Source organism: Cydia amplana, chromosome 4 (genome assembly GCF_948474715.1).
Source record: "Cydia amplana chromosome 4, ilCydAmpl1.1, whole genome shotgun sequence".
NCBI lineage: Eukaryota > Metazoa > Arthropoda > Insecta > Lepidoptera > Tortricidae > Cydia > Cydia amplana.
In genome coordinates, this window is record NC_086072.1 from 19,579,556 (window position 1) to 19,592,684 (window position 13,129).

The 13,129-nt window shown below is 38.3% G+C and overlaps 2 protein-coding genes across 4 annotated transcripts in view; one reads left to right on the top strand and one right to left on the bottom strand.

The window, feature by feature from the left end:
• LOC134647398 (zwei Ig domain protein zig-8-like) overlaps positions 1-13,129 on the bottom strand; it is a 539,358-nt gene that overhangs the window by 34,778 nt on the left and 491,451 nt on the right. The gene's annotated exons all lie outside the window — the stretch shown is intronic.
• LOC134647679 (uncharacterized) lies at positions 4,271-5,020 on the top strand. Its single transcript, XM_063502034.1, has one exon. The coding sequence runs from the start codon at positions 4,359-4,361 to the stop codon at positions 5,013-5,015; it is 657 nt and encodes a 218-aa protein (XP_063358104.1). The 5' UTR covers positions 4,271-4,358; the 3' UTR covers positions 5,016-5,020.

The following is a 13,129-nucleotide window of genomic DNA, read 5'->3' on the forward strand; positions in this document are numbered from 1 at the left end:
CAGGTAAATACTTGTAGTACGGTACTTCGCGGTCCACAAGACCATATAGAAAAGCAAGTTGCTGGTGAATAATCCTGGCTACGAGCTTGCACAGATTATGTCTGTGCAAGTACTCGCCGTTAGCAAGATGAGAACAACCGGAAATGATATGCCTGAGTGACTCTCCGGGACGGCGGCATGCCCCACAAATGTCGACCGTACCGTCCTTCAGGATATATTTCCGATAGTTGTTCGTCATCATTACTTCGTCCGCAATTGCACAGGCAAAACCCTCGGTTTCTCCGAAGAGGTCCCCGAATCGTAACCAGTTCACCGACCCGAGCAGGTCCACATCGGGTCCCGTGAGGGCCTTGTAGAACCGACCGTGTAGCACCTTACTCTCCCATGCCGCCTTGCGATCCGCAGTACTTAGTACCACAGGTTTGCGCCAGTTCTCGTTTGCCAAGGAGAGCGGGGTGAGGTTCCTGTCTACTGCCACCACAACACAATGCATCCCACACTCGTTGTTAAGGAAATAATTCCTGAGATTGTACACCTGGCGGTTGTGGAGATCCTTGGCGTTTAGGAAGCCTCGGCCTCCACACTTCCGTGGGATGTACAATCTCATAACTGACGAGCGTGGGTGTAGCATGCGATGCATGGTGAGCAGTGATCGGACCCTCCGATCTAGGGCGTCCAGTTCGGTCTGAGTCCACCTTAGTATGCCAAAGGAGTATGTGAGTAGGGGCATTACCCAGGCGTTGAAGGCGCGCACTTTGTTGCCTCCTGACAAAAAACTGTTAAGGACTTTTGTGAGCCGACTGAAAAAGCGCTCCTTCACCGACCGTCTAATACCCTCGTCCTCAATACCCAACGACTGCGACATACCAAGGTATTTATAGGTTTCTGATTTAGAGATAGATCTGAAAGCCATTGTCTCAGAGAGTTGTAAATTTGTTGAATTTACAACCCTCCCCCGCTCTACATGTATAACCGTACATTTATCGACACCAAACTCCATGTTGATGGCACTACTGAAGACTTCGGTAGTTTTCAGTAGGTTCAACAAGTCTTGGCTATTTTGTGTAAATAATTTGAGGTCATCCATGTACAAAAGGTGAGAAATGACTTCACCCTCTCTCCGAAGCCGGCAACCTAGTCCTAAATCTTTCAGCAGGGTGAGGTTCATGAGGAGATTCAGAGCTAGGCAGAACCACAGGGGACTCAGACTATCACCCTGAAAGATTCCTCGCTCAATCCTTATAAAATCCTGCGGGCCAGAGCGGTCATCCCCGCCTCCTGGTTGACGAAGGACTGTGGTCCACTGCCTCATACACGCGCTTAGGAAGGCTCTCAAAGCTGCATCAACTTTATACAGCTCTAAGTCCCTCCCCAGCCATGAATGAGGCACCGAATCATAGGCCTTCTTATAGTCAATCCAAGCGGCTGAGAGGGCCCCCTTGTTCCGCCGGATTTGTTGGCATATGGTCATGTCTATGAGGAGGAGCTCTTTAGTACCACGGGACCCAACCCTACATCCATTTTGAGCGGAAGCCAAAATATTGTTTGCGACAATGTGGGCATTGATTTTTGCTCTCAAAATGGATGTAAGGAGCTTGTAGAGTGTAGGCAAGCATGTGATGGGTCTGTAGTTTTTTGCTTCCGTGGTACTACCGGACTTGAAGAGCAGGAAGGTGACACCAGTTGTTAAGGAAGGTGGGAGAGAACCAAGCTCGAGGGCTTGTTGGAATTGTGCTGCCACTTATTATTATTATTTATATATTTCATTTATATTTGCATATATATCACGTCCAGAAGTAATATATTATTGTAATCTACAAAAAGAAGCATAATAACTTATAAGAAACCATCAAAACATACTTAAAAATCCTAAAAGCTGCATACTGCTCTTACAATGCAGGTACGCCGCGCGACATAAATATTTTTTTTTACAGAGTTATAAAAGAAAAATGATTGAGAAGTTTACTATTCTATATATAAGGATAACTAGGCTATTGACAGGTATTTTTTTTGTAGAGCAAATCCTCGTAGTTTTAATTTTGTAGAGGATTTTCAAAAAAAAGTGTAAAGATTTTTTTTGAATTTTGAATTTCTCGATTTTTTTGTATGGGTGAGTGAAAGTTTAGTCACAGAAATGAATTCTCCATCCTCGAATTATACGAAAAAGACACCAAACTTGATATAGTTGCTAGATGTATGCAGATATAAAATTTAGAGTGATGCGCGCCGGAGGCACTTTTGCCCCCCCTCCCCTGCCCACCTGCTGGGGGGGACCTCTCGGCAACTGGGGTAAATCAGCTCAGATCACCCCTAGGAACACCTGTTCCAAGCGGTTTGCTTTGTCTCCAAAATGCAAGGTGGTGGACCTTAGATCTCTTGCTAGAATGAAAGTTAGTCAATCAAATGTTTTAGCCGAGCGTGCTGGAACACCCGGATGGAAACTTTTGGCCCATCATAACATTCTTATAACTGTTTTAACAAAAATTACGAGGAAAATATTATATTAATAAAAAAACCTAACTCATTTTTAGAAGGATAGATAAGAGGCGGTAAGCCCAAAAATATCTCGGCCAAGTAAAAAGGAACGCGTTGTATGAGAAAATCAAAAGGATGGTTCAGAAAAACACAACGGGTTGCACTCAGGGAGTGCCGGCAGAAGTGAAAACTCAATGAGTAGTGCAAAATGCATTATGTATAATTGAGGTTAACGCCATCTAGCGTTAGCGTTAATTACTTGAAACCCCTAAGCACATCACTGTTAGTAGGTACTCGAGTTATATTAATACCAGTTAGGGCGAAACTCACTAGATGGCATTTAAATCTATAAAGAAAAACTCAATGACATTACATGAAACAGTTTTTCATGTAATGTCATCGAGTTTTTCTTTATTGATTTAAATGCCATCTATGAGTGGCCATCTAAATCTTACGGCCACGTGATCGTCTTACGCTGTCTCGAATTTAAAAATTTTTCCCCACCTTAAAAAGTGCACAGCGCCGCTAAAGAAGTTTTCACTTCAACAGGGCTAGCGATTACTCCGCCGTCGAAAAAAGCATAGCTTTTAAGCAAATTATTATAGGTAGGTACAACTAGGGAATAAATCAAATTTTGTCGCAACGGCGAGGTCAACGTGAGAGAATATGGCGGGACGACCCGTGCCATGATTCACTGACAGTGTCAAAACTGACATATTCGCTAACGTCTAAGAAAAATACGTAATTTACTTTGTACACATCTCGCTCGCACTAATATGCCAGTAAGAGCAAGATACGTCCAAGAAAGTAAGTTACGTTCACGCTAGCGTTTGTGTCAGTGCCAACCTGGTGGTAGCTGTGCTGGACACATTTCTCAACAACTGGCCTGAAATAGGGGCTTTCATTGACATCGGGAGGATTTAACAGTCCCGGGTTCGTATCCTGGTAAGGGCATGTGTTTATCACAGATGTATGTCCCTAAATCTTGTTGCTTACTTGTCGATGTTTTTTAAATATTTAGGTATTTAACAATATATATAATATTTGAGCTAATTGTGAGACTAGGTCAAATTATGTAAGATTGTCTCTTAATATTTAATATTTACAAGCACCTACATTATTTATAGAAACTCATAGAAATTGTATTATCTATCAAAAGGTATTTGTACAATTTGTGTATTTGAGACAAACAATGAGAGTTCCAATTAGAAGCAAAGCTTCAAGTTGTATTGTTTAATGAATATCACAGCTGTTATTGTGTGCTGATCATCGAGCCATATTGTACCTTAATTGGCTTTGAGGCAAATTATTCGATAATTAGTTGTTACGCCAGCGGCGCGTGATGCTGGCTTAAGCTAAGAAGATCAATGGTACCGTATATACCTATCACTATCACTACATACGCGTAAGACGATCACGTGACCGTAAGATTTAGATGGCCACTCATTTAGATGGCATTTAAATCAATAAATAAAAACTCAATGACATTACATGAAAAACTGTTACATGTAATGTAATTGAGTTTTTCTTTATTGATTTGAATGCCGTCTAGTGAGTTTCGCTCTAACTGGTATTAATATAACTCGATTACTAACAGTGATGTGCTTAGGGGTTTCAAGTAATTAACGCTAACGCTAGATGGCGTTAACCTCAATTATACATAGTGCATTTTGCACTAGTCATTGAGTTTTCACTTCTGCCGGCACTTCCTGAGTGCAACCCGTTGTTTTATTTTTTAATAGATAGAGTGATTCAAAAGATACTGAGTGATTCACATCGCACTGACAGACGAGGACAAGCAGGTATTAGAGCGAAAGGTGAACCAGTGGAAGGGGTTGCTAGAAAATGGAGGTCTGAAGCTAAATGTCGCGAAGACCGAATACATGGCCTGCGGAAGTACGGATTCCACTCCCATCAATATAGGGAACGAACCTGCCGTGAAAACGGACAAGTTTAAGTACCTGGGATCAGTACTGCATGAGTCCGGGATCATTGATCACGACATCCGGGCCCGAATAAGCGCGGCTTGGTCTAAATGGCGGGAGGTCACAGGAGTCATCTGCGATCGCAGAATACCGCTTAGACTCAAAGGGCTAGTGTATAAGTGTATTATCCGTCCAGTCCTACTTTATGGCGCCGAGACGTGGCCGGTTCTTGGAAGGCACGTTCAGGAGCTTCACGTTACAGAGATGAAGATGCTGCGGTGGATGTGCGGCGTTACGTGCGCTGACCGCATCCGTAACGAGTACATCCGTGGCAGCCTCGCAGTCCGTGACGTAGCAGAGAAGCTCCAAGAATGTCGCCTCCGGTGGTTCGGCCACGTTTGTCGCAGGCCAGCTGACTACGTAGGAAACATATGCCTTAAACTAGCCCTTGACGTCCCCCGACCCAAGGGCAGACCAAAAAAGCGATGGCTCGATGTCGTGAAAGCAGATATGAGCGTGAACGGGCTCACACGAGACGACGCTCAGGATCGCGCAAAGTGGAGGAAAGCAAGTAGGAAAGCGGACCCTGGCAAAGGCCGGGATAACGCTAGGTAGAAGAAGAAGAAGAAGAGAGTGATTGAAGCCGGGGCGGGTCGCTAGTATATATTTAAGCGACGAAAGTGACTTGCTTTCTATACACTAATATGCGAGTACGAGCGAGATGCGTTTATATCAGTGCCAAACTGGTGGTAGCCACACAGTTATTTAACCATTTGAACGCTAAGAACTCTTAAATTCTTATGTGAGTTGCCAAAAATACTTTTAACTTTAATAACAAACGCTGTCCAAGTAACCTTGGATGATTATTTAATGTACATGCTTATGCCTTATTTAAAAGCATGAATCTAGTTTATTCATTATAGGAACTTAAATATAAATACAAACTATATATATTTAAAAAATAACTACCTACTAAAACCCGTCCCGGGCTGCCCCCGACGCAAAGGTGCCCATCACGCTCTCTGCGTTGCCGCGTTGGATTGCGATGGACAGCATGAATGCTTTGACAGTGTATCTGCCTACGCCATCACACTTACATAAGCATAACGCACGTCGCCTTTTGGCGTTAAAGGCCATAAGTGGTCTCATCAGCCATAATACGTATATGGTCAATTCCGAGACGTGAGGCAGCCATTCAATACACTAATCCAATCATTGGCATATAATGAGCTATTGCGTTATCGTGACGTCACATAATAGTAATGTGCCTTATATTAAGGGATTATCCGATTTGATTCCCGATAATTGCCAGAAATTCCGAGTAGTATTATTTGAAATTTAATGGAAAATGGAACAATAGGGTATTATACTGCATTTAAAATGAATTATTTTACACCATGCATGAAATAAAGCACCAAATAATTATTAGAGTAACATAGATAGCAGTTATTTTTAAACACAAGTTATATTGAATAAATCGGTTAGAAATATAATAAAAGTAGGTGAGTTGACTCAGTTGACTGTGACGTCTCGATGTAATCTATATATATAAATGCAAGTGTCCTGACTGACTGACTGACTGACTGACTGACTGACTGATTCATCAACGCAGAGCCGAAACTACAAAAGCTAGAAAGTTGAAATTTGCACACTAGGTTGCATTTGTAAAGTGTACAAGAGATAAGAAGCGATTTTGAAAAATTCAACCCCTAAGGGGGTTAAAAAGGGGATGAAAGGTTGTATGGGGTTCAAGTTTTAGTTTAAGCTAGAAATTTGAAACTTTGTGAAAATGTATTACATTAAAAAACAAGAAAACTAATTTCAGCGTTTTCGAAAATTCATCCCCCAAGGTGGTGAAAAAGGGGTTGAAAGTTTGTATGGAGATCAAATATTTTTGTGAGTGTGTGACTTTAAACTTTGTATATGGGTATATTATTATAAGACAGGAAAAGTAATTTCAGCGTTTTTGAAAATTCATCCCCTAACAGGGTTAAAAAGGGGTTGAAAGTTTGAATCCATTACAAATGCTTTGAAACTTCTTAGAAAGGCATAATAGCCGATTACAAAAAAAAGTAATTGCGACGTTTTAGGAAATTCAAACCCTAAGGGGGTAAAAAAGGGGATGAAACTTTGTCTTGGGGTGCAAATTTTATTTTAAGCTAGGACCTTGAAACTTTGCAAAAAGGTATTAAATTAAAAAACAAGAAAACTAATTTCAGCGTTTTTAAACATTCATCCCCCGAGGTGGTGAAAAAGGGGTTGAAAGTTTGTACGGAGATCAAATATTATTGAGAGTGCGGGACTTGAGTCTTTGTATAAAGCCATATTATTAAAACACAAGAAAAGTAATTTCAGCGTTTTTAAAAATTCATCCCTTAAAAGGGTTAAAAAGGGGATGAAAGGTTGTATGGGGTTCAAGATTTATTTTAAGCTAGGAAATTGAAACTTTGTAAAAGTGTATTATATTAAAAAATAAGAAAACTAATTTCAGCGTTTTCGAAAATTCATCCCCCAAGGTGGTGAAAAAGGGGTTGAAAGTTTGTATGGAGATCAAATATTTTTGTGAGTGTGTGACTTTAAACTTTGTATATGGGTATATTATTATAAGACAGGAAAAGTAATTTCAGCGTTTTTGAAAATTCATCCCCTAACAGGGTTAAAAAGGGGTTGAAAGTTTGAATCCATTACAAATGCTTTGAAACTTCTTAGAAAGGCATAATAGCCGATTACAAAAAAAAGTAATTGCGACGTTTTAGGAAATTCAACCCCTAAGGGGGTAAAAAAGGGGATGAAACTTTGTCTTGGGGTGCAAATTTTATTTTAAGCTAGGACCTTGAAACTTTGCAAAAAGGTATTAAATTAAAAAACAAGAAAACTAATTTCAGCGTTTTTAAAAATTCATCCCCCGAGTTGGTGAAAAAGGGGTTAAAAGTTTGTACGGAGATCAAATATTTTTTTAGATTGCGGGACTTGAGTCTTTGTATAAAGCCATATTATTAAAACTCAAGAAAAGCTATTTCAGCGTTTTTAAAAATTCATCCCTTAAAAGGGTTAATAAGGGGATGAAAGGTTGTATGGGGTTCAAGATTTATTTTAAGCTAGGAATTTGAAACTCTGTAAAAATGTATTATATTAAAAAATAAAACTAATTTCAGCGTTTTCGAAAATTCATCCCCCAAGGTGGTGAAAAAGGGGTTGAAAGTTTGTATGGAGATCAAATATTTTTGTGAGTGTGTGACTTTAAACTTTGTATATGGGTATATTATTATAAGACAGGAAAAGTAATTTCAGAGTTTTTGAAAATTCATCCCCTAACAGGGTTAAAAAGGGGTTGAAAGTTTGAATCCATTACAAATGCTTTGAAACTTCTTAGAAAGGCATAATAGCCGATTACAAAAAAAAGTAATTGCGACGTTTTAGGAAATTCAACCCCTAAGGGGGTAAAAAAGGGGATGAAACTTTGTCTTGGGGTGCAAATTTTATTTTAAGCTAGGACCTTGAAACTTTGCAAAAAGGTATTAAATTAAAAAACAAGAAAACTAATTTCAGCGTTTTTAAAAATTCATCCCCCGAGTTGGTGAAAAAGGGGTTAAAAGTTTGTACGGAGATCAAATATTTTTTAGATTGCGGGACTTGAGTCTTTGTATAAAGCCATATTATTAAAACTCAAGAAAAGCTATTTCAGCGTTTTTAAAAATTCATCCCTTAAAAGGGTTAAAAAGGGGATGAAAGGTTGTATGGGGTTCAAGATTTATTTTAAGCTAGGAATTTGAAACTCTGTAAAAATGTATTATATTAAAAAAATAAAACTAATTTCAGCGTTTTCGAAAATTCATCCCCCAAGGTGGTGAAAAAGGGGTTGAAAGTTTGTATGGAGATCAAATATTTTTGTGAGTATGTGACTTTAAACTTTGTATATGGGTAAATTATTATAAGACAGGAAAAGTAATTTCAGCGTTTTTAAAAATTCATCCCCTAACAGGGTTAAAAAGGGGTTGAAAGTTTGAATCCATTACAAATGCTTTGAAACTTTTTAGAAAGGCATAATAGCCGATTGCAGAAAAAAGGAATTGCGACGTTTTAGGAAATTCTACGCCTAAGGGGGTAAAAAAGGGGATGAAACTTTGTCTTGGGGTGCAAATTTTATTTTAAGCTAAGACCTTGAAACTTCGCAAAAAGGTATTAAATTAAAAAACAACAAAACAAATTTCAGTGTTTTTAAAAATTCATCCCCCGAGTTGGTGAAAAAGGGGTTAAAAGTTTGTACGGAGATCAAATATTTTTTAGATTGCAGGACTTGAGTCTTTGTATAAAGCCATATTATTAATTCCCAAGAAAAGTAATTTCAGCGTTTTCAAAAGTTCATCCCTTAAAAGGGTTAAAAAGGGGTTGAAAGATTGTATAGGGTTTATATTTTATTTTAACCTACGAATTTGTAACTTCGTAAAAAGTTATTTCATTAAAAGAGAAGAAAACTATTGTTAGCGTTTTTCAAAATTCAACATTTAAGGTGGTGAAAAAGGGGTTGAAAATTTGTATGGAGGTCAATATTTTTTGTAAGTACGGGACTTGAATCTTTGTATAATGACATATTATTAGAATTCGAGAAAAGTAATTTCAGCGTTTTTAAAAATTCATACCCTATAAGGGTCCAAAAGGGGTTGAAAGTTTGTATAGGGATCAAATTTTATTTAAAGCTAGGAACTTGAAACTTCGTAAAAAGTTATTTTATTAAAAAACAAAAAAACCTATTCAGCGTTTTTAAAAATTCATCCCCCGAGGAGGTGAAAAAGAGGTTGAAAGTTTGTATGGAGATCAAATATTTTTGAGAGTGCGAGACTTAAATCTTTGTATAAAGCCATAGTATTAGAACACAAGAAAACTTATTTCAGCGTTTTTAAAAATTCATCCCATAACAGGGTTAAAAAGGGGTTGAAAGATTGTATAGGTTATAATTTTATTTAAAGCTAGGAACTTGAAGCTTCGTAAAAAGGTATTTTATTAAGAGAAAAGAAAACTAATTTCAGAGTTTTTGATAATTCATCCCCCAAGGTGGTGAAGGGGGTCGAAAATTTGTATGGAACCCAAATATTTATCGGAGTGCGGGACTTGAATCGTTGTATAAAGGCATATTATTACAATACAAGAAAAGTAATTTCAGCGTTTTTAAAAATTCATCCCCTAAAAGTTTAAACAGGGGTTGAGATGAGAGTTGGTAGACGGTTCAAATTTTATTTAAAGCTAGGAACTTCAAACTTCGTAAATAGGTAGTTAGGTAGTAGGTTTTATTAAATAGGGGACTTGAAAATCTTCTGGGGGTTGAGAGAGATTATATCGAGATTATCGAGAACAATTTTATTCAGTTAGGGGCTTGAAACTTCGTAGCCAGGTAGTGAAAGACAAATCTCATGCGTTGTATAATAATTAACAAATGATTAACCGTCCCTACTGCTATCTTTTGCTGCGTAATGTTCTAAGCTAATGTAGAATTTATAACCACCAATATACAAATCCACGCGTACGAAGTCGCGGGCAACAGCTAGTATTTCATATAAATTCCATATTAGCAAATGGTTTTGACAGTTCTAAAAAAGAAACTGATTTGACTAGTAGGAGAATCGACCGCTTCAGGCTAGCTTTAAATTCACGAGCTTTCAGGACACCGGTAGTGTGAACTGTCTGTTTTTAAAAGTGTAAATAATAACATAAATAAAATTTGCTTGACGTATCAATGTATCAGCTCAGTTGAGGTCCTGTTATTCATTATATAAGGTAGGTATGTTTAAATAATACGGTTTATAACTATTATAGTCGTGCCGTTCTCGAAAACGTTCTTAATTTACCATGCATGGGAAATATTATCGAGCGAGAACATTTTCGCAGCAAGGAGAACGTTCTCGAGAAAGGCACAACTCTGTTACCTATATACCTAGAGAGAGACTAAAAATACAGTGTTTTGCCATTTAATCTGTTCGGGACTGCTACCTTCCCCTTTACTTCCCTGCCCTAGTAGCACGGTCGCCTTTTTATCGTTGGTCACCATGCCTGTCACATTCTAACAAGTATGTAAGTGCGAAAGTGACGGGCATAGTGATAGTCCATAAACATGGAACCATGCTGAGCTCGCTGCTGCTGTTATTTTGTAAATTTATAAGAATGAGAACATGTCATGATTTGAAACGTCCCAGTTAGAATTAGAGATGCCACGAATATTCGGCAACTATTCGGTATTCGGCCTATTCGGCCACTTTGCCGAATATTCGGTATTCGGCCGAATGTTGCCTACTATTCGGCCGAATACCGAATATCTGTTACACCTACTTATAAAGAAAAATTGCACAATAAAAATAACCAAAAACTATGTAGGTATATGTATTTAGAATGTGTTCTTGGAACTCTTGGAAGGTTGTTAAATACGAAGACCCTTTTTTGAGCATTTGTTGATTAAAAAACATTTTATTTTTTCATGAGTCTGTTTTGTTTGACTCTATTCATTAATGCTGTTCAACAAAAATATATCTTAGCTAACGTCATCTAACGTTGAGCTTTGTTAGCGATCAGTTTTCATAATAATTGTGACTCAAAATGTTTGCACATCATGCCGAATATTCGGTCGCCGAATATTCGGTATTCGGCCGAGAGAGGGGCAGAATATTCGGCATTCGGTATTCGGCCAAATCCACTATTCGGGGCATCTCTAGTTAGAATTCTGTACTATTTATTATCTATTCTCTGTAAGACTGTAGTACCACCGCAAAATTGTTGTAATGTAATAATCACAAGTTTTATTTGTGAATACCCATGTTTACTTCGTGTCGCAAGACATGGCGTTGTTTGCCGTGGAGTTCTCACATTTATCATACAACATTGTACGAGTACGTTTATTGTTCAACTGCCTTGTGGGGTTGCAATCCCGGCTCACATTTTCTGTAAGATGAAGAAATGTTGAATTACGCATACTTTGGGTTAATTGAATTTCTGTTGACTTTGCTGGATTTTCTTATACTTAATTGGACCCGGTTCAAACGAGTTGCCTAAAATAAATATTTATACTTATAATCTTACACAAATCGACCTAGTCTCACAGTAAGCTCAATAAGGCTTGTGTTATAGATAGGTACTACTAGACGACGATAAATATAATACACGGGTATATATAATAAACACTTATATATCGGATCGGATTTTGATGCGGTTTTTTAAATAGATAGAGTGATTCAAGAGGAAGGTTTATGTATAATTTATTAACCCGTGCGAAACCGGGGCGGGTCGCTATATAGTAACATTATAAACTATTCCTATAAAGCCTCGGCAAAGCTTTGCCCGCTCAAACACGTCAGCCGTTGTGTTCGTCAACTCGTGACGGCACTTCGCGACAATATCGAGGCATCACGTCAGTTCACACGTCAACCGAGCGAGGTCGCAACTGACATTCACAACAATGAACATCGCGATCTGAAAGTCTGATCTACTTACTAGGATGGTGAGTTGCGTACGTATGAAAAGTCGAAGAAAAAAATAAGGATGATGACACATGTTGAATTTTATAACAAAATCACATAATACAAAAATACAGCACCTGAAAGTTTAAAAATTTAAGTTTTTTTAACTATCAAAAACGAAACAAGTAAAGATACTATTCGATTCCTCAGATTTTATCCAAAAAAAGATCGTGTAGCAACTATATATTATACATAAACGCAATATTTCACCGACAAAAATGCAATTTTCTTCTTGTGTTTATGAAGTATGCTTCAAGATGCGATCTCAGTGACCTTGACGTCACGTTCACATAGCGATTTGTTAGGGGCGTTTCGCGAGTGAAGTACGACTGTCGGACTTTAACTATCATTTTTGACTTTTGTTTTGCATTAATGCAATGGGTCCCATGTAGACATTTGATCCTAAAAACAAACCTGATTGATTGATACCATAAATGAAAATTTGTCATCTAGCCTATTAGGCATTCTATTTAAAATTGTATGCGGCACAACATAGTGATAAAATGATGATGTTTAAGGGACCTGTACTTTTATGTATATTACCTATATATATTACCTATGGTGGACAATTAAATGCTTTTGGTTCTAACTTTTTTTTGAATAATTAGCCAGTTAGCGTGAGGACTTTTTGGACAATTTAGAATGTCGGTAATAGTTTGTTTTACAAAATGTCCAATATTCTGAAGTATTTATATTAAAGTTATGAACGTATCAGATTTTTTGAGATCTGGATTCTGCTCCTAGTTCAATATTAAATTACTCAGCAGTGCCGTAGAAGCAAGCAGGTCGGATTAGAGATGGTAAAATATCGAGTCTTATGAGTCTTAAGAGTCTTAGTCAATTCTACATCTATTATTAAGGGCTTCTTAGGCGGTCGGTAGTGACTTGACTACGAAGCAGGAGGTTATGGGTTTGATTTGTGTGTTATCACAATTCGTTCCTGAGTTATGGATGCTATTTGGCAGGTCCACACAGAACGTGTTGCCTCCCGAGGAAATTTCCGCGCGAAGCAGCTCGGTCTGTGGACACATGCCTCGCCCGAGGCACGAGTCCGGTTGCTTCGCCCGAGGCACGTCTACACAGACCGAGCTGCTTCGCGAGGCATATTCCTCGCGAGGCCGCTCGTTCTTTGTGGACCCTCCTATTCATATATGTCTTTATTTATATCGTATAGTTAAAATATAGCAAAAGCGTGTCAAAAGTGATGTTGTTGACCGTCACTTGCAG